The sequence below is a fragment of the Amphibalanus amphitrite genome, unplaced genomic scaffold (genome assembly GCF_019059575.1).
Source record: "Amphibalanus amphitrite isolate SeventyFive unplaced genomic scaffold, NRLGWU_Aamphi_draft 000025F_arrow, whole genome shotgun sequence".
Classification (NCBI taxonomy): Eukaryota; Metazoa; Arthropoda; class Thecostraca; order Balanomorpha; family Balanidae; genus Amphibalanus; species Amphibalanus amphitrite.
This window is the reverse complement of record NW_024881521.1, coordinates 258,828-283,125: the sequence shown is the minus strand read 5'-3', so window position 1 is coordinate 283,125 and position 24,298 is coordinate 258,828. Positions and strand designations below refer to the sequence as shown.

The 24,298-nt window shown below is 55.2% G+C and overlaps 2 protein-coding genes across 2 annotated transcripts; both read left to right on the top strand.

Moving 5' to 3' along the window:
• The first annotated feature begins 302 nt into the window (after positions 1–302).
• On the top strand, positions 303–13,499 carry LOC122393683 (kinesin-like protein KIF3B). The gene is made up of 16 exons (XM_043389923.1): positions 303–543; positions 3,658–3,692; positions 3,948–4,063; positions 4,741–4,845; positions 5,130–5,254; positions 5,795–5,930; positions 6,212–6,364; positions 6,669–6,831; positions 7,138–7,270; positions 7,573–7,763; positions 8,202–8,384; positions 9,154–9,351; positions 9,500–9,723; positions 9,974–10,211; positions 10,447–10,646; positions 10,924–13,499. The coding sequence occupies exons 2-16, from the start codon at positions 3,690–3,692 to the stop codon at positions 11,009–11,011; spliced, it is 2,256 nt and encodes a 751-aa protein (XP_043245858.1). The 5' UTR covers positions 303–543; positions 3,658–3,689; the 3' UTR covers positions 11,012–13,499.
• Positions 13,500–15,568: 2,069 nt separating this feature from the next.
• LOC122393672 (cyclin-dependent kinase inhibitor 1C-like) lies at positions 15,569–23,730 on the top strand. Its single transcript, XM_043389912.1, has 2 exons — positions 15,569–16,335; positions 22,888–23,730. The coding sequence occupies exons 1-2, from the start codon at positions 15,744–15,746 to the stop codon at positions 23,046–23,048; spliced, it is 753 nt and encodes a 250-aa protein (XP_043245847.1). The 5' UTR covers positions 15,569–15,743; the 3' UTR covers positions 23,049–23,730.
• Positions 23,731–24,298: the final 568 nt, after the last annotated feature.

Here is a 24,298-nt window from a genome sequence, read left to right as displayed (position 1 = left end):
GCCTTGTTGCAAAGGGAAAAACCCCGCGCTGAAGCCAAAATAGCGCGGGGAAAAAAACTGAGGAGTATTCGATTTTTAGGAGCGTTCTGCTGACTTCTGCTTCCAAGACGTTGTTTTTATGACGTCATAAGCCTTCAAAGTCACTAATGAAAATCAAGGAAACTGGGTGATGACGTCATCTAGATGCCTACTTTACCCAATCTTATTGGCGAAGCTTTTTGTGAGCCGTAACCTGTAAGCAGCACCAAGCTGCTGAACAGTTTCTGGTAGATGAAGCTCTTCTTTGCGCAGATGCGTCATTTGTTGTCAGTTGTCGCAACTGTCGGGGGCTGGGGCCCCGCACTTGTATTTTTCATTTTCTTATATGTTGTAAAACAGTTTCTCTCGGGTGATTATGGGCAAAGTGGCAGATTGATTTGGTCTTTTTTGGGCTCTTTTTGATACCTAGTTCATTATAAAACAAAATGTGCAGAATTATGGCGTAAAAGACATGTAAAACTTTCTGAAACTTGAAAGTTGCAATGGAATACCTTACAACAAAAGGTGAGTTGTCTCATCCCTGCTTCACATTTTCCATTAGAGAAAACTATGATCAACATGGGGTTCATCAAAAGCCTACTCAGTGATTGCATATAGCAAAGCTCACTTTTTGCTAATGCTGTAAAATTTGTAAATCATTAGGTACCTACAAAGAGGACTTAATTGTTAGCATTTAACAACTATTCAATAAAAGCCAATCAAAATTTGCTGAAAATCTTTAAAAAGTAGCGCAACCCATGTCCAGCGTTCTTACTGCACTATTTTCATAAATATCTCTGCTTCAAACGTCTACTGGCTGGCCTACTGTTTTGTTAACCATCATCAGCTAGATCAAGCTAGATATTTATTGTTAATGCTATGTGATGTCATGGGTCCTTCTCTGATAAATGCAGTACATGATAAAAACTGTAGGCATAATATAAAGTATATAATTTACATGTTTCTTTGCTTAAGAGAACATCAGCCGGGCAAACTGCAGGGAGGTAATCTAAAATCAGATTAATCTAATTTGAGATTATGACGTCACCAAAATGGGCGGAGCGATGACCATATAAGGAGCGATAATCAATATTTAGATTATATTTCCGACATGTCCTCATTCAAACCCCTCATAACCATCGAAGAACTGCTCATAACCACGATATTTTTGTGTTGAGTGACAGACAAAACTTGATCCTACAGATTGCGAACTGGCCAGCACATTTGAGATTGGACTTTGGGAGTTATGACGTGAATAGTCAAGGTCACCGCTGAACGGGCAAATACATTAATCTATTTTTACTCCTTTTTATCGTACTCATTAAATGTTAAGAAAGTTTTTTTCAGCAGTTCTGAGATAAGAAATATTCAATTATTCAATCCCACTACGAAAAAATGCGTATAATACAACGCATTTATTTCATTTCGGCTACGGCGATTTACGGCCGCGATCTAGCTCTGTCCGTGGCGTCGTGAATCCTCTCGGTAATAATTTTTTCCCGCCCGTATTTTTCGATAGAATGGTGCCAAAGTGGTACCAAAATAATGGTAACATCTTATTTACCCAGCAAAATTAAATTTGGGTGGTAGAAGTGTGGCGTTTATGCGTTATTGGCGTACAAAACCGGTGAGTGTGTTGTTATGAAGGTGACTCAGCTGCACCCCCAGTCATTTCAACCTAGTTTTTTTTTACAAAATATTGTCAGGCATGGCATGTTTTTGTTAATTTTGACAACTTAGGACATCGATCAACACATCCTGAATCGTTTGGTGCCATTCATTATAAACCTTTGTCTGAGAGAGAAGAAATGAGTTGCTGGGACACTTCTCTGAAAATGTAAACATTGTATTATGGTGTCATATTTCCAGAAATTCTGAATTTTGATTATTTATATTTTTCCTTGAAATGACAGTCTGTCTGTTACTCTGTTTGTGGTTTGGGGTGCAGTTTTGGCTTATATTTTCAATGCTTCTAATGCTATATGGGTATATTAACTCGAAACTCAGAAGTATGAATTATTCAAAGTTGCATGTCCCGGAACCCCAGTCAGAGCCCAACAGGGCTGCAATACATGACATCATTGCGGAAATCAAACAAGTTAGGTAGTTTTTTATCTTTATAAAGTGTCGTAGGTCCCAAGGGATACCAAAACTGAGTAGCTTCCGTAGCTACGGGAAGTGCTACAGGAAAAGTCGTGGGACGATATCATTTTTAGGCCAGGTCATTGGTATTCCACATTCACATGGCATTATATACCTTGAATAGGCTTTTGAGCTTAAATAAAAACAAATATTGATTGCTTATCTCTGTGTTTTTTCTTTCTAAAATAGCTTAAATATACTTACAGAAATCCAGGTAATGTGCTGTATTTTTCTTTTCTACGTTAGACTGGCTCTATTTCCCTGCACAGGACGTGACGTTCCAGCTCCTTATACTGTCAGATTATAATGCTAGGGTTTAACCTTTATGCCTACCCTCTTGGATGCTAGATGTGTAATCGTAATTTAGATTAGGCCAGCTGAATGTAATCTAATTTAAGATTAGTCAGCTGATTGTGTAATCTAAATAAAGATTAGTCAGCTGACGACATAATCTGAATATAGATTATTCGCCCATTGAGGCTGGATTTTTAATCTTAATTTAGATTATGTTCCCCATCATATTTCAGGAACACCAAATTTTTTCTCAGAGCTGTTTTGGTGCTTCAGGGGCAGTTTGAGATGTTAACTGTGCTTTGTGAAAGAGTGGTGTGATTCTGTCACTCCTTGGCCACTACACAGCTGTTTCTGCAGAGGACTGCACAAATGCCCAAATATGGGCATAGAATAATATAACTTCTGATTAATCTTTATTTAGATTACCTCCCTGCAGTTTGCCCAACTGACATGATGAATGATCTACCTTCAAGTTATTTGAATGAGGGAATCTGGTGCTAAAAATAATTGGAATGATTTTAAGCCTGCATGAAAGGCATCATGTGCTACTGCATCATTTACACTGATTACTGAGGTACAATATATTTTGGTATAGAGCACAATGACTAAGTATCTGCTGAACATTTATATTTTCCATTACCCCATGGACTGTTGGAAAAAATAGCAGAAGTAAGGTGACCCTGATAGAACTATTCAGCAGAATTATGGGTAGGCCTATGCCTAAAACTTCAGTTCTGAAGTAATCCATGGTTTAGCTGAAGTATGGGGAGGCATGTGACTGTAGGTGTCCAGCAGCTGTTTTTTTTCTTGGAAGGACTTCCCAAAAAACCTATTGGCTCCTCTCCACCCACTATGCATTGAAATGAACTCTTTGCTTGTACCAGGCATCAGGAATATCACGATCAGAGAAACAAAAAGATATTAGAACCGACCAATGTCAGAACTTACTCCATTGCTGAATGCCTAGCCACTTAAGCATGCAGTTCTATGTTTGGGTTCTGATGATCTTGCACAATGCACACACACCGCATCTTGGTAAAGATTTGAAGGAAGCTTTTATTTTAGATCATCATATAAATGAAAACTGGAGGCATTTGGTTTTGTGTTCAAGGTTTTTGTATGTTATGTAGATTGTAGGTAGTAGGTACCTACCTAGTACCTACCTACCTATCTTGCAAGTTACCTACCTATGTTTTTTTTCAGAATGGAAGACTCAGATGACAGTGCAGTGAAACATGGTAAGAGCTGACTACATGTGTAAACCTTCTCAAATGAACATTTTTTATATAAACGTTTTTTCTCATGTTATCATACAAATGCATTCCTGTCTTTCTCAGAGTATCAGTATCAATGCATGTCATATTTGCTGCCAAGGTCTAAGTAGTATTGATGTGTTATTGGCATCCCCACCCCTGCCCCGCCTCCCGGCCCGCTCGCGGTTCGCGGCCCGTCTCACAGGCTCCCGGTTTGTGTGCCTGTGTGTGTGTCCACAGCCGCGGGGCTCCCGCTCCGCCGCCGATCGGACTCCCGAAAAACGACCCGAGGCCGTCAAAGTAGTGGTCCGCTGTCGGCCGCTCAACAAAACCGAGATCGCCAATGGATACGACAAGTACGTGGTGGGGTAGTAGGGTGGGGAAGGATGAGAAGGAAGGGGGAGTGAGGGGGTGTGAAGAGTGTCAGCAGCGCGATTGTTGCCGACCCGCCAGGCCTGGCAGCCGTGAATTGTTATTGGATCGGTGGCGTGTTGCCGTGTGAGTGGGCCCGGGTGACGGTGCCAGTCGCTCGATTTGCCGGCTCACACTGAGGAGTTCGTGACGCACGGACTCTGAGTCAGCTGGGGTAGGCTCTCTGAGCCCGCGGGGAACGGGCCGCGCCCTCGGGGGGGGGGGGGGGGGGGGCACCGAGACAGCTCATTGGGGCGTCAGCTGACCTTGTCTGTGCCGTTAGGAGCGGTCAGCAGGATAGGTAAAAGGTCACCCAAACACTGAAAATCAATTGTGTGTGCATTATACCGCCTACACACACGTATGTGTCTACCTAGTACCTACCGCCTTCATGTTTGCCTATAAGCCTCCAGGCGCCGTTTTTCGCCAGCCCGCTTTTCCGTCCATAGATCTATGCCGGTGGGGATCTTTCCGGCCGGCTCGCTCGCCCACCGGTGTTTTCCATTGTAGCTGCGTGTGTGAGTGGTCAATACAAGACCTGGCAACGACTCGCGTCCGAGAAACGCGGGTCGGGCTTTGGATTGTGACCGATGTTTTGATCATAGTTCTTGTGATCTTTCAGGATTGTTGATATCGACACCAAACGCGGCCAGATTCGACTGCGAAACCCCAAGGCTGAAAATGACCCACCCCGAGAGTTTACCTTTGACGCCGTCTATGACGAAAAGTAAGTCGGATGTGTCATACTTCTCCTGCGCTCGATAATTACTTGCTCGTCAGCATAGCTGCAATATGCGTTGTTTTCGTAACGCCGAGCAGCCGTTTATCATCTCCCCGATGAAACTCGTCTTTCCGGGATGTACCGTTAGCCGTTAGATACCACCCTGGCATTGATCCTTTCTTTGATGCCACCCGTGCGCTCGGGAGTCAGGATCCCGACCCGTTAGCCGTTTGATGTCGCCCTGCCGTCGATTCTACTCTATCTCTGGTGATTACTGACTGTGTTCTCAGGTCGCGGCAGGCGGAGCTGTATGATGAGACATTCCGCTCCCTGGTCGACTCGGTCCTGGCTGGTTTCAATGGCACTATCTTCGCCTACGGCCAGACAGGCACCGGCAAAACATACACCATGGAAGGTGAGCTAGCGGCGGGAAAATGTCCCATGAGATGTGAGCTGACTCAAGTCAACGAAAACGTACTTCATGGAAAATGTACACGATGGATCCTAAGTGAAATGGCCTCGGTTCAAACAATATGGAAGTTTATGCTAGACACAGTTCCGATAAAATATGTGCGAGGGCTAGTAAAGTAAAGTTTTGACAAGATGGTGAGGCTCGACATCGAGACGACTGCGTCTGAATCCGTTTGGCTGTCTCGTGTCCGGTCACTCATCCGCTCATCAACATCGATCCGTGCCTTAGTGAAATGAAATGGGGCCGTGGGCGCTGAGAGGTGTGTTCCGGCGGCGTCTTGGACCACCTGGTCGGCCAGCTCACCGTCCTGTAGAGACAATCTTCTAACACCAGCTTGTTTATTATTAAAACGGGAGCTTTCAGGAACGTTTCGTCTCCCTTCGTCAGCCAACTAAAAAAAAAACAAAAAAAAAAAAACGCCGTGCTGTGTAGTTCGACAGTCCGTCTAACCGAGTGTTCCGCCTGTGTGTCCGTCTCTGACAGGTATACGGGATGACCCGGAACAGCGCGGGGTCATCCCCAGCTCGTTCGAACACATCTTCAGTCACATCGACCGCTCGGAGAACTGCCAGTACCTGGTGCGAGCCTCCTACCTGGAGATCTACCAGGAGGAAATACGGTCAGTGTGAATCATGGTACTCACTATCTATCTACATAGTTAGAATATATGAGGAGGAAACACTCAGTACCTATTCGAGTGGGTGGCGGCAGTAGGCCTTCAGTCAATGACTGACAGAGTACTTTCCAGTTATCTGTTCACTGCCTGACCACTCATGACCAGGTAGTTAGATGTCTGCCGACGATTTCGTTATGCTGGTGTATGAATCCCTGTCTACCCAGGTAAACGTTGTTTACATGTTCTCTCGCTTTTCACTACCCTTCCTCTCCGTTCCGCCGCAGAGATTTGCTCTCCAAGGACCAGAACCGTCGACTGGAGCTGAAGGAGCGGCCCGACACTGGCACCTACGTCAAAGACCTCTGCTCGTTTGTGTGCAAGAGCGTCCGGGAGATCGAGCATGTCATGGGAATCGGCAACAAGAACAGAAGCGTCGGGTGAGTGGCGGCGTCTGCAATGGCTGACTGTGTGGAAGGAACTACCGCTGGGACAGACTATGTAGAGCGAGGTGGACAGACGGGAAGCTAAGGGATGCCCAAAGTTCTAATGTAAAAAAATCATTCGATTTTTCAATTGATTTTTTCGTTACTGCCTGGCTCATTGTAAAAACATTTTACTTTGGCGGCTTTGTATTGTTAAATGTCTTCTCGTGTTGGCTCTATGCTCTCTTTTTGTCTATCCCCTTTCCTCTCTTGGCTTTCATTCCCATTGACCCCTTGCTTTGTTCCGGCGTTCCGGCAGCGCGACCAACATGAACGAACACAGCTCCCGCTCTCACGCCATCTTCCTGGTGACGGTCGAGTGTTCTGAGCGCGACGCCGACGGAGAGACTCACATCCGAGTGGGGAAGCTGAACATGGTGGATCTGGCGGGCAGCGAGCGACAGGCCAAGACCGGCGCCACGGTACGGGTGACGGCAGCCGGCCGGTGGCTGGGCTGGGCTAGGCGGTCCTACTTTGCCGGACGGCATTCCTGGGGATGGATGGTGCTAGTTGTTAGATCTTGTTGCTTGTTTTGTTTATTTTGACGTATTTTTTAGCATAGGACTTGAATAGCATCAATCGTCTTGACCCAAGCGGTTTAAACGACGTGTTCCTCTCTATTTGTCATGGCTTACCCTTGCAGCAGGATTGTCGATCCCTCATATTTCGCCTCTGTCTTCCCATGTTTCACTCACACGGACTCAATTTGTATCTTTTCTCTGTCTCAGGGTGAGCGACTGAAGGAGGCCACCAAGATCAACCTGTCGCTGTCAGCGCTGGGTAACGTCATCTCGGCCCTGGTGGACGGCAAGTCGTCCCACATACCCTACCGCGACTCCAAGCTCACCAGGCTCCTGCAGGGTAGGTTGCAACAGTCCACATCGCTGACCGTTCTCAGTCATCCTGTTGCGCTTTCCAGTAAAAGTAACTACAGTGTCGTAGCCGAAAAGAGTCGTTGAAATATGTGGTGATCCTAAAAAAATTGATTCGTATAATTATCTGTCAATTGTTTGAAAGCTGTTTAAATTAGTGGAATGGCGTTTCTGTAACAGACCTCCAAAGTTATGGTGAAAGTTTGAAGGCATGGAGGTGTGTCTGAGTCAGTGTCCTCCGGGCTGAGTACCCGTGGATTAACACCCCGTCCCACTCCCATTCCCCTCCAGACTCACTGGGCGGTAACGCGCGGACCATCATGGTGGCCAACATGGGTCCGGCCGCTTACAACTACGACGAGAGTGTCACCACCCTGCGCTACGCCAACCGCGCCAAGAACATCAAGAACAAGCCCAAGATCAACGAGGACCCCAAGGACGCGCTGCTCAGGGAGTTTCAGGAGGAGATCGGCAAACTCAAGGTAGGTGAACGTTCAGCTGTGGCTCAGATGGGCGCCTCGTCACAAAAGCCTCATGGGATTTGGTGGCCAGAAATACTAGGCTCAGAGATCAGATCAGAGATAGGGTCAGAACTGATGAGGGTGCTCCCGCCATGTCGGGTTCATTGCGAGTGGACTCAGTCTGAGTTCGGTGGACCATGGGATTAGTCACAGTCGATGGCCGGAATAATTTGTTTATGTGTGTGTCGTGTGAACTGGTGACAAAACATTGGCCGACTGGCGGCTGGCTGATACCCAATCAGTCTAGCCATGGAACCAGGATAGCCAGTATGTAACTTTCCCATGGTCTCTTTTCAGCCAAGCGCGGTAGTGTTGTTACCATCCCCTGTTGTATGTACATACAGTAGCCATCAGTCGCTGACCCAGTATCCAGCTCTAACATTTGCAACTCGCCGCCAGGCCCAGTTGCAGGCGCGCTCCTCCGGCACAGGCGCCCGTAAGAAGCACCGCTCGGGCTCGGCGGCACCGGCCCCCGGGCCGGAGACCAGCGCAGAGCAGGCGGTCTCACCCGAGGAGTACCTCCGCGAACAGCTCGAGCGGGAGAGAGCGGCCATCGTCGGCGACCAGTCCATCATCGCTGAGGTCAGTTATAGTCCGTCACATGATATCAACGACGCAGGGTACTAAGGGCCATCTGCTGGAGATGTGTGATGCTGGGACTTGGGGCTTCGTGTCTACAGATCATCTGCTGTGTGTTGAGCGAGTGTAGGTCAGTCCATTGGCATGCACTATATGGAGCTATTTCGGCCAGCTGTAGCCTGTTCGTAATGCGCTCAAAACCAGGACCTGGCTCCGTACCTTCTTCCGTTTCTCCGTTGGCAGTCAGTACCCCGTTATGACGTCAATCCTTCGGCTCTCCCTCCTTTGATAGTGAAGAGAGGCTGGCCGGCCGCCGGCCAGCAGTAAAACAAACACTCAGGAATAGGATGATTTATCGTCCCCGTGGCCATGAATAGCCCCGGGTGGCATCACACTGCCCGGGTAGCCAGGGTCGTGGGGGGGAGGGAGGTGGGAGGGGTCCAGGGAAGTGGGAGGCCAACGTCCGGGCTAAATATTACTTGAGAGAGACGGTCGATACCTTTAGAGTGACTCATGGTAAACATATCTGACTTTCAAGCCTATTTGGTGCAAGATGCTGGAAGAGATCCCACGATGAAAATGCACCTAAATAATTAACGTTAGTAACCTATATCGAATTTGGTTAGTTTAAGAAACGATCGTCTTTAGCTCTCCAGCTTCCATTCCGACATGCTATCACGTCCGCATAGAAGTTTTCAGAAACTCGCTGTCGCCTGACCTGACATGGATCGCCCATTCATTCACTGTGTTGACTCGGCTCTCCTGTTTTCAGGACAAGGAGCGCCTGCTGCGGGAGATGCGGGAGAAGGAGCAGCAGCTGGAGCAGGAGCGGCTGGCGCGCGAGCAGCTCGCCTCGCGTATCCAGGACATGGAGTCCAAACTGCTGTCCGGCGGGAAGAACATCGCCGACCGCACTAACAAGCAGCAGCGGCAGCTGGAGCTCAGCCGGCAGAAAATCATCGAACAAAAGGTACGGCACCGCACCCCTCTGAACACTTTTTCAACGTACGTATATGGATATCATTAAGAGTTATGCATTTCGCTGGTGCGTGTGATTGCATGGAGGCGATGACCAGCCTCTGACTGGTCTGTTGTGACACGACTGTCTCTGACCCCAGGCCAAGGAGCGTGAGATGCTACAGCAGATCGAGGAGCAGGAGGGCACCCGACTGGACCTGCAGCAGACCTACCAGTCGCTTCAGCAGGAGGTGGACGTCAAGACTAAGAAACTGAAGAAGCTCTTCAACAAGCTGCAGGCGGTGAAGCGAGACATTTCGGACGCCACCGAGGAGTTTCACCGGGAGCGACGAGAGCTGGAGGAGACTGGTGACGCCCTGCGAAAGTAAGATCACCGGCACCTAGTGGCTATTACCTACTGTAAATCAGCATTACTTATCGATGTTTGAGTCGTTCAGGTGTTGCAGGAAAAAAATGAGCGCAGAGTTACGATGTTTATTCACGGGATATCTACGTTGGAGCAGGACTGTCCTATTGAAATAATGCCGCCAATAATTCGTGGTCAGTATCTGATAGAATATCACCCGATAGTCTTCAATCTACCAAATAATGTGTGCTCTGTCCTCGCCCTTCAGAGAGCTGAAGCTGAAGACGGTCATCATCGACAACTTCGTGCCGCCGGCGCAGCTGAAGGCGCTGCTGGCGCGCGTCCGGTTCGCTGAGGACAGTGAGGAGGGCGGCGACGGCTGGCTGCTGGCGGCTCCGGCTGTCCAGCTGCTCGACGGACGCCCTGTCAGCGCCACCGGCGGGCGGAGACCGGTCTCAGAGTACGCTCGGCGGGCCGGCGCGGCCGGAGGAGGCACCAGGTTCAAGGTGAGAGACCACAGGGTGGTGAGAGGACCGTGGCCGGCGGCTGGTGTTGGTAGGCTGGTGGCATATGTGAATGGAGAAGTTGGCGATCCGCAGACGTGGAATTTATGGGTAACTGGCTTCCATGTGCCTTCTATTTCTTCATTCTGCCGGAGATTTGAGTTATCATCCTAATGTCTTAATCGACTCCATTTTGCTCCTTTCATTGTTGACTGATGTTCCGTCTCTCCACTCTCAGGGCGAGAACATCATGTGTCTGGAGCTGGACTCGGCGGCTCGCACCACTCGCGACTACCGCGGTCCGTCGGTGGCGCCGCGGATGGCGGCAGCCCTCCAGAAGGCGCTCACCCCCACAGAGAGTGTTATTAGCGTGGACGCCTCGGCGCCGCTGCGACCCGATGGCTTCCTGCTCCGGGCGTCCCGGAAACCGGCGGCCGCGTGAGTCCGAGCGGGGTGTCCGGGGAGGGCCCGGTGGAGTCCGGGAATCCAGAGTTAGTGGGTAGGCCCCTGGGCATGCTGGCGTGTGTCGTGCTCAGTCCTCACTTCCTTGTGGCGATTACTACTTCCCTTTGCTCGGCATTATTTCCCTTACTGACTGGCAGCCGGCAGGGCTATTCCACGCTGCTCGCAGTCCCTGCCACTCTGCTAAATGTGATCTTCTGGTCGCTGTGCCTGCCTATCGTGATTGACACGACTCCTCTCCGCTCACCGCCAGGTCTCACTCGTCTCGGAAGCGGCCCCCCGGCCGGTCGCCGGACTCTGCACATCTCTACCCTCAGTCGCGCGGCCTGGTGCCCAAGTAGGGGGCGCCACCGCCGACAGCAGCGGCGCCGGCCGGGTGCGGGTGCTCCCCGGCGCCCCGGCCGGCGGACCGCTGCTCTGCTGCTGTGGGTCTCTCAGACGCAGGAGTCGGGTGCGGCTGTGTGCAGCGCGCCTCGGCGGCAGACTGGCGCGGCGCCATGAGCAGCGCCGGCCGCTGCCGCTCGGGCAGACCGCCACCGCCGAGCGGCCCGACTGTGACGACGACAAGCTGCGGGGCCGGCAGTCGGCGCGGCGCTCACCGACCGACGGCGCGGCGAACCTCACAGACGAGCAGAAACAGCTGCGCCTGAAGCAGCGGCAGGCGGAGCCCGAGGACGGCGGCCAGCGGTGCGTCCTGTACCGGCGGCAGTCCAGCGAGCAGTGGGACCAGCTGACGGGGCGGCTGCGCCGGCTGGTCAGGGGCGAGCTGGCGCGTCTCACCCACCGCCCCCGCCTGGGTGACCTGGGCGGCGGCACCGCCACCCCGCCTCTCCCGCCGGTCGGTGCTGGGGCGGTGGTGGCACGGCCGGCAGTGCGGGGCGCCGCCCGGCGGCTGCTGCGGGGACCGCGGAGCCGGCTAACGGCGGCGGCCGCCGGGCTGCGCCGCTGTGGGGTCTGCGCCGGTCTGCGGCCGCGCGGGCTGCCCGCGACCGGCCGGCGCCCGCTCAGTCCCTCCCGGCTGCGGGCCGTGTACCAGACAGCCGCGCTGCTGGGCGCCGCCCTGCTGCTGCTGCGACTGCTGCTGCTGCTCTGCGCCTGCTGCGCCCTGCTGCCGGTCGGAAGCTAGGTCAGGTGAGCCCAGTCCGCCCACAGGTAACACTCAGAAATTCTACCGGAACAAACTGGATCAAACTGGAAATTGTCAGCTCTAGCCTCTAACATTGTGGTGGTTTTTCACAGTTCTCACCGTTTTTGCCGCACATCACTGGTCACCGTTCTGGTTTGTGTTGCCCACGAGAGCGGCTGCGCACTGGGCCGCGTCCGCCCGGCCCGTCAGTTTGTCTGTCTGTCTGCGCGGCTCCGTCCGACTCTGTCGTCTGATAGACCCCTGAGGGGGCATGTGCTGTGTCCGGCGGGATTTGCCCCGCCCCCACCCTCCCCCTTGGGGAGATATGTAGTTTCACTCCACAAGAAGCTGGGGTTGTCAGGTGCTACTTTAGTCCCAAATCTTTGTATTGGGGCTGTAACTCCACATTGTGCAATGGTTGTGTGGTGTGATCGTTATGTCAGTCCTCAGACACCTGCCTAGGGTGATCTTATAGCCGTTGTATGCGACACTGTTTGGATTCCTCGTCCCTAGAGGAAAGAGATTGGAACACTGTATATTTAAAGGACGCCTATAACTTATTACGGGTGCTCGAGGTAGTTTCTGCAAGAAAGCAGTCACCCTTTCTAGTGTCTAGTCAGTTTTGATCTGATTTTAGCATATTTTTATTGGTGTTCTTTTCCCGAAACGTGAGATTACAGAAGACACGTAGTATAGTAATTTATCTGAGAGATAATTGATATTTAAGAATTTATTTACATTCATGTGTCATTTTTGTCGATTGAATCCCTTAGCAGGAGTGATATAAGTATTGAGATTCCGTCCGGGGCCTTGTGGAGCTGCCGGTATATTTTTGACGGCACGTCTGGGGTCAGTGTGCCGATATTATTCTCAGACAGACAGTCACATGCTGCTACTTAAGCGTGTCACATTGCTACTGTAGCAGGACTGCTACCGTATCTATCCGTTTGGCACTGACATGTAGCTGCCGTAGCTACACATTTGGCTATGTTAGGTGTGGCAATGATACGAGCAGGTAGCGGCAGCGCCCTTTTATTGCAAAGTTGGCAATATAAATGGCATTTCACTCCTAGAACCCACCTGGCTTTATTCCTGGTGTTAAAGTTGCAATGAAAATTGTGCTCCTTTTTCCAAAATTACTGGAAAGGCTCCTCTGAATGTTCCTGCGTATCAATGCGTCAATATTTATTTCAATCTACTTATCTAAGATTTGCGTGTTTCTCTATGAAGCGGGTAGTGACATGATGTGACATGACATACTCCTCAGGGGTGTATGTTTGTTTTATTTATTACGTCACCAAATAGTACGATGAACGTTCCGGTTTGTCTGAAATGATGTTTCCTTCTCCATATATTTACGTGATAAGACAATATTTATGTCGTACGTTATAGCTACTAGGGTACTTTGTTCCGTATGACTACTTTGTAAACAGTTTTACTCGCCCCTCCTGCGATGACTTTCAACTGCCACATATTTCAAGTATTATTTTACCGATGAGTTATATTGCAGAGTGAAGCTGTATCTTTTAATAGTCGATAGACACACGGTACCCCGTTCTTTCTCTGATTGGTGTTGTCTCATAATTAAAGGTATTGTGTTTCTGCCACGACCAGATAACTATTTGCTGTCGGTTGTTATGTGCTGTGTTGTTGGCCCTGTGACAAACGTTATCGACTTCAAAATACACCTTCTGATGAAGCTATTTCCGCCCTTTGCCTGATCGGTCACCACTCCAATCGTGCCAAACACCGCAGAAATGCTCGTGATCGCCGATCGGTGACGAGTGTGGCGCCACCTGCTCCACCCAAACTTGCACTCGCTGCCAATAGGGGGCACGAGCATCGCGTCTGCTGGCTTGTCTAAGTGAATATCGTGATAACTCCGAGACGAACTTCTTTTTGGAGAACACCCGATAAAATAAAGCTTTTTGCTACCATCTTCAATATGTTGTTAACTTGAAAGTATTTGCCCTATTTGAGCTTTTTCGTATTGCCCGTATCCGTTATATATAATGTAAGAGCTATTGCCTTCCTATGAAATGTAATGGTTAGTTTTGCCCACGGTCCGTTTTACAATAATCTCAACACTCAAATCATACGATCTGTGAGTTACTTCACTGGGTTCTTAGGTAGCTATTACTCTCGTGTTTGCCATGTATGGCGCGCATTTGCCGGAATTCTCTGAGCCCCCTTGTAGTAGACTGAAACCCTCGACCCTAGCCAGTCGGTGAAGAGAAGTTCATGGGACAGGACGGTGGCGGCTGATGTGGCAGCTGGCAGTCACCATACAGACCGCTGCTCTGTGTATCGGAGCGCTGGAACGGGAGATAAATGGTCAATAGCAAGATCAACTTACGGCAGACCAGGGGCCGTATTCACGTCGACTTCGTAAGTCGATTTTCTTTCGTAAGTATAATTTGGTATTCACGTCGACACTTCTTCAGTTTTTATCGACGGAGTTCACGTGAATAAAAAAATTAACTTAAGAAGTAGGTCAAACTTAAGAAAATTCATACGAAAAAAATGATCGACGTGAATAGGGCCCCAGATCTACACCTTTTGAGGCGCAATTTCAAAAAGTTAAACACCAAATTCAATACGTTCGCGTGCATTTCGAACGTAAACTTTTTGAATTTGGCCTTTAACTTTTGAAATTGCACCTAAAGAGGTGTAGAGGCACGGGAGCCTGCCGTGCTTCTGTCTGTCTGTCGGGAAGACAGCGACCCGCAACAGGCGCGACCTTAATGTCTTTTTATTTCATAATTAGTTCGACGATGAAATAATTGTTATAATTCTATTTACACGCCCCTTGGCTCAAGGTATGCAAAATCGGTTGTCTTATCAGTTATCATGCCAAAAGGTTGGTGTGACAAATTTAATGTCTGGTTCAACTTCACAATTTTCATTTCAAGACGTTGGAAAACTGGCTTCGAGTGGGACCTCCGTACGATGGAGTCGTTTCACACACACACGGAACTTTTAAAAACAATAATAAACCCCGGAACCGGTCGGTCGGCGGCTACTACTCGGCTGAACCCGTTTAAATCCGCCGTGGCCGCCGCAAAAACTGCTCTCGCCGCTCCGCCGTGTGTGTACGGCGTCTCCCTCTCCGCGGCTGTGGGGCGGGGCGGGGTGCGCACGTGGGCTGCGGGGTAAGGTGACCGCACACCGGGTAACCGATACGGATAGACATCGTCTCAGTCCGCCTGCGCTGCCGGCAGTGTGATCCTGCAGTTACCATGCGGCTTCCTCGTGCTCAGGGATTATATCCGAGTCGCCGCCCACGGCTGATATGGCCAGTTTGCATCCACGGGACTCATCAGGCTCCCTTGCAGCCGCAGTCAAATAAGGTGCTCTGGAGTGATGTCCGCGCCCCGGGCTCACTTGCCGCTACTGTGCGCGGCCGCGCCCCGCGACGGTGGAGTGGCACGGAGCGTGTGTCCGTGCCCGGGGCGCCCGCGTGTGGACGCCCGGGGTCCGTCCACCCCACGTGCTCCCATGTCCACACCGCTGGAGCCCGTCCCAGTGGCACCGGTGACCTGACGGCCGTTGTGGCCGCGGGGTATGATCGAAACTACAACCGACCGGCTGAGGTCAACAAAAACCGAGTTCACCGGCCCGCCGCGGGTCGGTTTGGACGGCGTGCGGCCCGGGCCGGTCCGTGTGCCGCCCGCTGGACCCACGTGTGCCGGTGGGGAGGGGAGGGGAGGGAGGGTCGGCCCGGCCCGGCCAATGGCCGCGCTGGTCGGACCGCCGCCGCCGCCGCCGCCGCCGCCGCCCGGCGGAGCGGCGCGGCGTCAGAGTGTGCCGGGCCGCCGCCGGGTGAGGGCGCGCGCGGGGAGAGAGAGCGGAGAGCGGAGAGAGGGAGTGGCGCCGCGCACTGAGCGGCTCGCACAGAGCGCAGTGAGACTGTGACTGTGACTGAAGGGAGTGAGTCCATTGCCGAGATGTCGTGTCTACCCGAGCAGCCCAGTGTGGCGGACCGGCCCGAGGCGCTGTGGCGCACGGCGCCGGCGCTGCTCCAACAGGCGCGCCGCTTCCAACTGGAGGCGTGCGGCGGACGGAGAGCCAAACGGGCCCTGTTCGGCCAGCCCGACCGCGAGGAGACCCGCCGCTTCGTCAAGGAGGAGCTGGCAGCCATCCGCGCCGCCGACCAGCAAAAGTACAACTTCGACTTCAGCCAGATGCGGCCGCTGGCGGGCCCGTTCGAGTGGCAGCCGGTGACGGCGGGCGAAGTGTCGGCGGCCTACCAGCTGGGCCGGCTACAGAGCGGCATTCACCAGCACCGGTCTGCCAGGAGACTGGACTTCGACGCGCCGCAGCCCACCTCCCCGGCAGACAGCCGCGCCGGTGCGGCCGGCAGCAACCCCGCGGCAGAGACCGGGCCGGCCGCGCCGACCCGGGCCGAGTCCCCGGGCCAGCCCAGGCCGCCGACCACCACCTCCAGTGTCAGTTCGTCACTGACGGAGGCGCTGGCCCGGAGGGCGTCTCCACCCCCTCAGCCGGCCGCCGCCGCCCCCCGCCAGAGCTCCATCTCAGGTAGGTTGAGGTGGCTGTCACTGACAGTACCGTCAGATCCCCCGCCCTCGCCGTCCCCGGCACCGCTAATGCTCCGCCGTTTAAACGGCCCCCGTCCCGGTCCTCCGTCCCTTCTCCCCGGCCCGAGTTCAAATTTAAATACCCGCCCGGCCGGCCGACCATCCGGCCCGGCCCGGCCGGTCCCAGGCGGGCGGGCAGGCGGCCATTGGGGCCCGCGGACGGCGCCGCCGCATTGATCCGCCACCCGCACCAGCCGAGGGGAGGGAGGGAGCGTCGACGCCGACGAGGACACGCGCCGCGTCGGCGTCCCCGTGTTGCCCGGAGCGTCCCCTCGGGCGTCCCCCGAGGGCGTCCGTCGGCGGGGAGCCAACGACGGGCGTGCCGGCTCGCCCGCCCCAGACACGCACACCGGCGGTGTGATGTATCGACCACTAACGGCCGCAGTATCGACCGCTAACGGCCGCAGTATCGACCGGCGTGGTATTTAAATTTGAGTTGAGACTGTGGCCCCGGGAAAGGTCGCAGCTGTCGCGCGTGTGACGGCGAACCGTTACCGCGTGCTCTGTGACGGCGGCACGTGTGGGCGGCCCCGTGTGTGTGACGGCCGACACGCTGCGGCCTTGGGTAGTACGCTACACGCCTGTGTTTGCCGTTTGTAGGTGTGACATGCTCGCCTCCACGTGTGGCTGCCTGTGGTTGAGATAGCAGGAGCTCTGCTCAAATGAGACCCGTCGGTCAATTGTCGTCTCAAGTGAGACCCGTCGTCCTATCGTCGTTCTCGTCTTCATTGCTTCCTTGGCGTGATTGAGATCTCATTTGTCGTTTCCTCTTCATGTTAATTCCTCCATCCTTCCTCGAGCGTGGCTCGGCGACCACGCGGGTGCCGCCTCCGCCGGCCGACCCGCCCCGATCTCAAGGTCACCTTGAGAGTGGTCCGAGTGCGCCATCTCCGTGCTGAGGTGGCTCCAATCCCGGCTCTAAGATAGCGTCTGACCGAGTGGGCCAGCCGGCCGCGCCGCGTCCCTGCGCTACCTGGGCCGACCGCCCGCGGCGCCCGGAACGGCAAATCATCTCTGGCTGTGGCGTCCGACCGCGGCTCCGAGCCTCCCGGCGCCGCCTTCCTGGTCCGTCTGACCGCTGCCGACCCCGGGCCGGCGGCCCAGATAGGTATTTAAACCTGGTCGGCGGCGCGGCGCTGCCTGGGCCCACCGCGTGGCTCCCGACGCTCGCGCTCACCACACACTGGAATGCGAGTCTCGGCGAGTCCGTCCCTGTGTCTGCAGGCCGCCAGGGTTGGTAGTGATGTGGAGCAGTGCACGACTCACCAGGCCGCGTCACTGGCAGTGATGTCAGCCGTGACGTGTATTGGTGTACGACTCACCGCCGGCCAGCTGTCCCGTCCATTTCCACGAGCTGCTAATCTGAGAATTCAGCCGGCCTTTGTGACGAAATGGAAACTTTGCCCGGTTGCCGTGCGGCCAGTTCCCCTCTGCGGAGGCCGCGGGAACCATTACCGAACAGCTGGCATGTGTAACTGCTTGTTTTCTTCCGCCGTCGCCAAAGTCCATAACGTGCCAACTGGAGCGCTGCGGCGGCGAAAATACACCCCCCGCCCCTCTCCCCGGACGATGACGTCCTCCCCCTGGGGACGATGATGCCACAGACGAGACGCTCCTCCCTGCTGTTTTCTGGGGATCTTCGTTCGGTTCGGTGCATCCGTCTCTAATGAGTGCCAATAAAACTAACACCCAGCGGCCGATGGGACCGGAGCGGGCACAGCGTGGGGACGGGATATCGACAGCTGGGGTCCGGTCTTCGCTCTGGAGGGGGTCGGTCCAAGACCCAGTGGGGACCCAGGGGTCCGAGAGCGTCCCAGATGGGTGGGTGCCTTCCCTCTACTCACCCACACGGGTGGTGGCGCCCGTAAAACAACTGACACCGGAGCTGAATTTTTAGCTCGACATGTGTGTGTGTGAGGAAGGGGGTGGTGTTCCTAGTGTTCGTCTCCCTCGCATGGTTTCGGCTTCTGTACCCGTATCATTATTCGCCCTATGTGGAAGTCGAGGTGAAAAGCTCTGTGTAAATCATGTTGGCTATTCCCGAATCGGTCTAGACCTCAGAAGGTCGTTCGGTATACAATGCGAACTGTAGGCACCGTTGTCGCGACCTTAAGCGACAATGTCGCCGTCTGCAGGTTGCCTTTTCATGAACCGGTGCCTGTATTGTGCGGATGTGAGCTGGACGGAAGGCGGGGGTTTCCGCCGCTTTCAGCGGTTACTGTGACGCTAGTGTGGTGCGGACGGGCCGGGGAGGGACGGTATAGTTCCGACGGTAGGTGACGAGCCGCCCGGTGACGGTGGTCGCCCGTCGGCCGGCCTTCGCCGCGTCCCATGGACCGGTTTCCGGGCCGGCTGGCAATTTGTCTCCGGCCGATGGCCGCGGCCTCCAATTTGGGTCAGTCGGGAGGATGTTTTGTGGTCGGCGCCGCCCCGCCCCGTCCGCCGCCCGTCCAGACACGGGTGGTTGACCTGTGGCAGGGCAGGCGGCCGGTAATGCCCAGAGACCGCTGGTTCATGGGTAATGTCCCCGCCAACTAGGTCAGTGTCTGCAGAGTGCAGTCAGCTGGGTCATTGGTGGCAGAACTGGAACGACAGCTCTTCCTCTCCTTCGGCCGAGTCCGCTGCTGGGCGCTGGAACGAGGAGCTCAGCTGCTGATCCTCCCCAAGCCATCCGGATCCGTCAGACCATCTTGAACCACCGACAACAGCCGGCGGACGGTCGATGGCCGTTGAGGAGGGTTGGAGAGGCTCTCCACTGCCCTCGTACTCCGTCCCACGGTCTGGCGTTTCTCGCCGATCCAGGACGGAAGGAGGCAGACATCGCCCGCCGCTCTCCAGTGGTCGGCGCCGGCCGATTTAAAGGTGCGCGCGCGCCCCAGGCGATAGACAGCGGTTCGTCGCCGGTTTTTTGTTTGTCGGTCGGTCGTCGTGCCGGTTCCTGAGGCATTGTTTACCTTCTCGCACGGCCGTGCGTTGTGAGTCGACCGCTGGCGAGCTCCTGGCACTGCCTCGGGCCCGGCCGGTGGTTCCTTTGTGTGCCGTCCCCGGTTGTGCCGTCCCGTCCTCGGTCGGACGGAGGTTCTCTGCGCGCCGGTGTGAGGGTGTGATCAGATCGGCGAGCAGGTGTGCGCCTGGCCGGACCGCGCCAGATTTATCAGAACGGGGGAGGGCCGGCGTCTCCCCAGGAGCACCCGTTGAGGGTCGCGACTGGCCGACGATCGGACGCACACCAGCTGCCGATCCGGTCCGGTCCCGGACAGCCAAATATAAATCTGGTCGGGTCGCGGCTGAAAGGAGGCGACACCAGCCTCTGGAGCCGGGCGGGGATGAATGATGCGGCCCGCCGCTGTATTGTCCACTGGCCACCCGGCACCATTCACCGGTCCCGGAGGAGCAGATTGACTTTTGAAAAACGGGGGCGCGCGTGGACGCCGGTCGACCTCGCGGCTGAAAAAGGCACCGCGACGGCCTCGGACGGGTTTTTGGTCGGCGATAGTAGCCCGTGACGCGTGCCCAGGTGTGAGTGGAGGCCGTGGCCTGGACTGGGTCCATCTCAAAGACGGCCTGATGAGTCGGCTGCCTCCCCTTGTAATTCAGCTCGGGTCCGAAATATCCTGTTTTGATGGGGCCGTTTTCATCAGTCGGACCCTCGCGCCGATCGTTACGCAAGACTGCCCTCCGACCGGATGGCTGGGCGGCTTTGTGGGCGTATTTTCGGCGTCGGCTCGCACGTGCACTTTTCTGCAAGTGCAGAGTGTTGTTTGTGTCGTGGATCGGCCGTCCGATCTGTGCAGTTACAGAGGGCTCGTGCCGGGAGCCGCCGCTCCGGTCCGGCCGGCCGGTCGGCTCGGCCCGGCTCGTGCCGTCCCGCCGCGCGGCCGCTGGGCGCCCTGCTGTTGCGCAACCGCCGCGCCTGCTGCACGGTGACGGCGACTGGCAGCCCGGTAGCCGGACCAATGACGTGAACAGGCCATTGTGGCAGGATTTGCGATCTAATCCGCTGCGTCGGTGCTGCCTCTCTCGTGTCCCCTGTCAAACGGAGCGGCTGTTACTGCGTGAGTGATATCACTGCGTCTGATCAGGCGATAGAGGCTGCCGGCCTCTCCCTGCTAAATGCGGTTACCAGTCTTCAATATGAGTTAAGAGACGTTTTTCAAACACTGCTGGAAAACGTGCTTTAAAATTCAACCAGGCCATCTCTGATGGAAATTTATCTAGCACAACATGCATCTACAAACGTGCGAGATCGCACTTGTCACCAAACGTCAGCGCCCCTGCGAAAGCAGGCTGCATTTCATTTTTTTTCCTGTCGATCTCCATGCCTCCGACCGCCGCCGTCTGCCGCGGTCGGTTTCTGCGGAGCAGGCCGGTCCCTCCGTCCCCCTCCCCGGTCCAGGCTCTGATTGTGCTCGGGCTCGGCGGGCGGTCGCCGGCCGGCGCCAGGTGGGCCGTCTCGGGCGCTCCTGTTTGCTCACCTGCTCGGGCCGAGACGCCGAGAAAGGGGTCTGCCGCCGCGCCGAACACAATGGCCGACCCACTGGAGCGGCCCGCTCTGCGGCGGGGCGACCCTGGCCGTGCCCTGGCGGCCGGACGTACCAGTCTCAGTGAGCGAGCCCCAAGGTCCGGCCGGGTGACGGCGAGTGACGTCCGACGTCCTCCCCAAACCGCGTCTGACGGAGCCTCATATTAATGGGCAGGTATTCCGAGCAGTAGGGCGTGGGCATAAAACACCGAGTGGCCGCATAAATAGTGGTAATCGGTGGCGTCTGCCGTGGTTCGGAGCAACCTCGCCCGTCTGTGCTCGGTGGAATTATGAAGGCGAGCTGGTCACGCGAGCGCTGAACGAGCAGTCCTGAATAGCTGCACCGAGGTATAGCTCAGATTGGCGCTGGCGATGTTCCCGGCTATATCAGTGGCTTGACGCCGAGTCGTTAACTACCTCAGTAAAACCCCGGCTCAGTGACAGACGGCTCGACAGTTGGCACCCGACTGCGGACGTCTGTCGCTGATCAGGGTTAAAACCCGGCTGAGCCCGGAGGGCTGTTCACGGGCCCTGTGTGCGGTCGGACCGCACACAACCTCGAAGCTCCGCCCACTGCGTCCCTACGTCAGCCTTCCGTCACCGCACACAGCGACCGCTGTGGCCGGTCGGGACTGGCCACAGCGGACCGTCCACCGCACGCAGCCGTGACGTCAGAGCCGCCTACCCATCCCCTACCCCCACGCCTGCTGGACGCACCGCACACAGCGCACGCAGCAGTGTGCGGTGCCCGTGAACACCCCTCAGGTCATCGGATCGCGAAGGGCGGCGTCCGTCCCTCCCCTCTCGATTGGTTTTTGAAGGGCGCACAGCTGTGGTGGCTATCTCACCCCTCCAAATCCCGCCGCACAGCCGAGTGTTGACTTTGGGCGGCACTTTGGCCGTAGAGGGATCGTTTTGGAGCGTGCGCCCATCAAGGAGGGTGCGTTCGCCGGCCCCTGTCCCGTCTCCTCATGCTGCCTTGGAGCGTCTATCGTAGCTGGAGGCTCACCCGCCGGCCGACACGCGTGCTGACTGCTGAGCCCGGAGGCACGGATGGCTGACTGGCCATATAATCACCTGCCAGCACTGATGACCTCCGGTTGGAGGGCATCCTCCCTACGTCCCCTGTGGCTGGGCGGAGCACCGATTGAGGGAGGTGCTGCATGAGAGGGTACCGATCAGAGGGTACGGCGGGGAGGTTGCTGATGAGGGCCATCCGAGGGAGGGGCGGTACGGACGGTACCGATTAGGGGAGGGGTGCACTGGGTGGATGCACCGGCACATCCGATGTCCACCTGACTCGGCGCTGCCCGGTTGCCGAGGCACGCTGCGCGCTCACCACAGCAGGTCGGCTGTTGCCGGGCCACGCTCTACCCCTCCCCTTCCTCTCACTATCTCCCCTCACTCACTCTCTCCGTGATGAGCGTCCCGCGCAACCGCTGGAGCTGTTTGGCGCGAGTTTTTGTCGGGCGGCGCCACGCTGCGCCCGCAGGCCCCGCCGGCGGCACAGCGGCCAGGTGTCGGTGCTGCCATCTGTGGAGCGGTCGGCCAACTAGCCGGGCGGGCTTTAATTTCGACTCGTGACAGCGGCGATGGCCGCGGCCGGAGCCGCCGGCGCTGCCCGCTGATACCGGTGATGACGGCTCGATCAGGTTCAAGGTCGAGCGAGTGGTCACCCCTGGACCGGTGCCGTACCAAACACCCCTCCCCTCCTCCCTACCTCGGCCCTCTCTCCCTCTCCCCGCCGCACCGGACCTAATCCGGACAGCATGCACTGTTAGTCATAATGGCCACATTCATAAGTTTGCAATTCAGATATGATCTGCGCAGACTGCAGGGCTGATTCACGTATTCATTGTTTGCGATTTGACTGCTGCAAATGCCAACCATTTACCGATCCAGTGTTTTGCATATCCGTGCAGTATACCTACGAATTACACATTCGCTGACGTCATTCTCTCTTTGTTTCAGATTTCTTTATCAACCGAAAGCGGACGTCTGCCGGCCTGTCATGCGGCGACGACTCCGCTGCCAAGCGTCGATCCAGCGTGTCACCGGCAACGAACGGAGGAGGAGGAGGCGGTACCTCTCAGCAGGCGACGGCACCGGCCACCACCGAGCCCACCATCTGAGGCGATCGAGGCACGCGCGAGGCTCGCGACTCTGTGTACAAAACGAGCTGATCTCAAATCTCGTTTGTTTTGTTTCGGTGAAGTTTATCGAGTATTTATTGGTCACGAAATCCAGTTCAAATAAATTCGATCTCAGTTGGTGCGGCGGCGCGGTGCGGCGTTGCTCGGTAGTCTCGTTCTCGGTCTCGGTTCTCGTCTCTCTGTCTCTCTGTCTCACTGTCGCGTTGCGGGCGCGCTGGCCGCCGCTGGGTCGGCGGGCCGCCGACGGCGGGTGTCCCGGGTCGCCCGCCGTCGGGCTGTGATAGAACCTGGGCGGCGACGGCGGCGGCGCGGCGGCAGCGACGATCTCCCGGCCCGGCCGGTCCCCGCCGGCCGCCGCCCGGCCGCCGTCCGCAGTACAACAACCAACAATCAGCGCGCACCGAGCCTGTGCTCGGGGCCACCGGCGCCGGCCGCGGGGCCACCCCCGCGCCCGGCCCACTGTACATAGCGGCTATTCGTTTGGGCATGTGTGGATTATATTGGGACCAATTACTGCGCGCGCGGTGCGACAATTTAGAATTATGCTTTTATTTGTATTGATTCAGTCTGTGATGTAATGTTACGTTAAGTCTTCCTTTTGGGGACTTCGATGTTTTAGTGACATCGTTGTTATCACACTGGAATAAAGGAGGCAAATCTGCACTGTGTTTGTGGTGAATTAGGGTCGGACGATGTCGGATTTTGTTTGATTTACTGCCTCCGAGATGCAGTAAAACCACCAATGAACAATACAAAGGAAGGCAACGTGAAGTCGGCGCCGTTTTCCTGAGGTCGTTGCTAACCAGGCCGTGTGACACAACCGTCAGAATTCCGAAGCCCAGAGGCTGTCACTATAAACACGCTTATTAATTCGATCACACTACGGTCAGATTTAAGATGATACCCGAACACTTGCTGAGTTTATATGATGTGGGCCATAAAGCGATGAATCACAACTATATATAGGTACTTCTTCTACCTTCTTCCAGCAATTAATAGGAATTAATACCCGGAATCGGCTTCCAATACAACGTCTTTTTATTTATTTCAATCCAGTCATTCACTACTCGGTAAAGCACGACCTTCACATAATCGAGGCAGCCAAGTTGACCTCTGTGGTAGCAGATTCTCACTGACGTATCGGTTGTCGGACCTGTCACATCGCTCAGACACCTGTCACAGATCGCACACCTGCTTCGGCAGCGCGTCCGCTATCCGCTTCGCACCAT

Coding starts and splice junctions, on each gene's coding strand:
- LOC122393672 (XM_043389912.1), top strand. CDS start 15,744: ATGTCGTGTCTACCCGAGCAGCCCAGTGTGGCGGACCGGCCCGAGGCG. Junction 16,336..22,887: donor CCGCCAGAGCTCCATCTCAG/GTAGGTTGAGGT, acceptor TCTTTGTTTCAG/ATTTCTTTATCAACCGAAAG.
- LOC122393683 (XM_043389923.1), top strand. Junction 7,764..8,201: donor AGGAGATCGGCAAACTCAAG/GTAGGTGAACGT, acceptor ACTCGCCGCCAG/GCCCAGTTGCAGGCGCGCTC. Junction 9,724..9,973: donor ACTGGTGACGCCCTGCGAAA/GTAAGATCACCG, acceptor CTCGCCCTTCAG/AGAGCTGAAGCTGAAGACGG.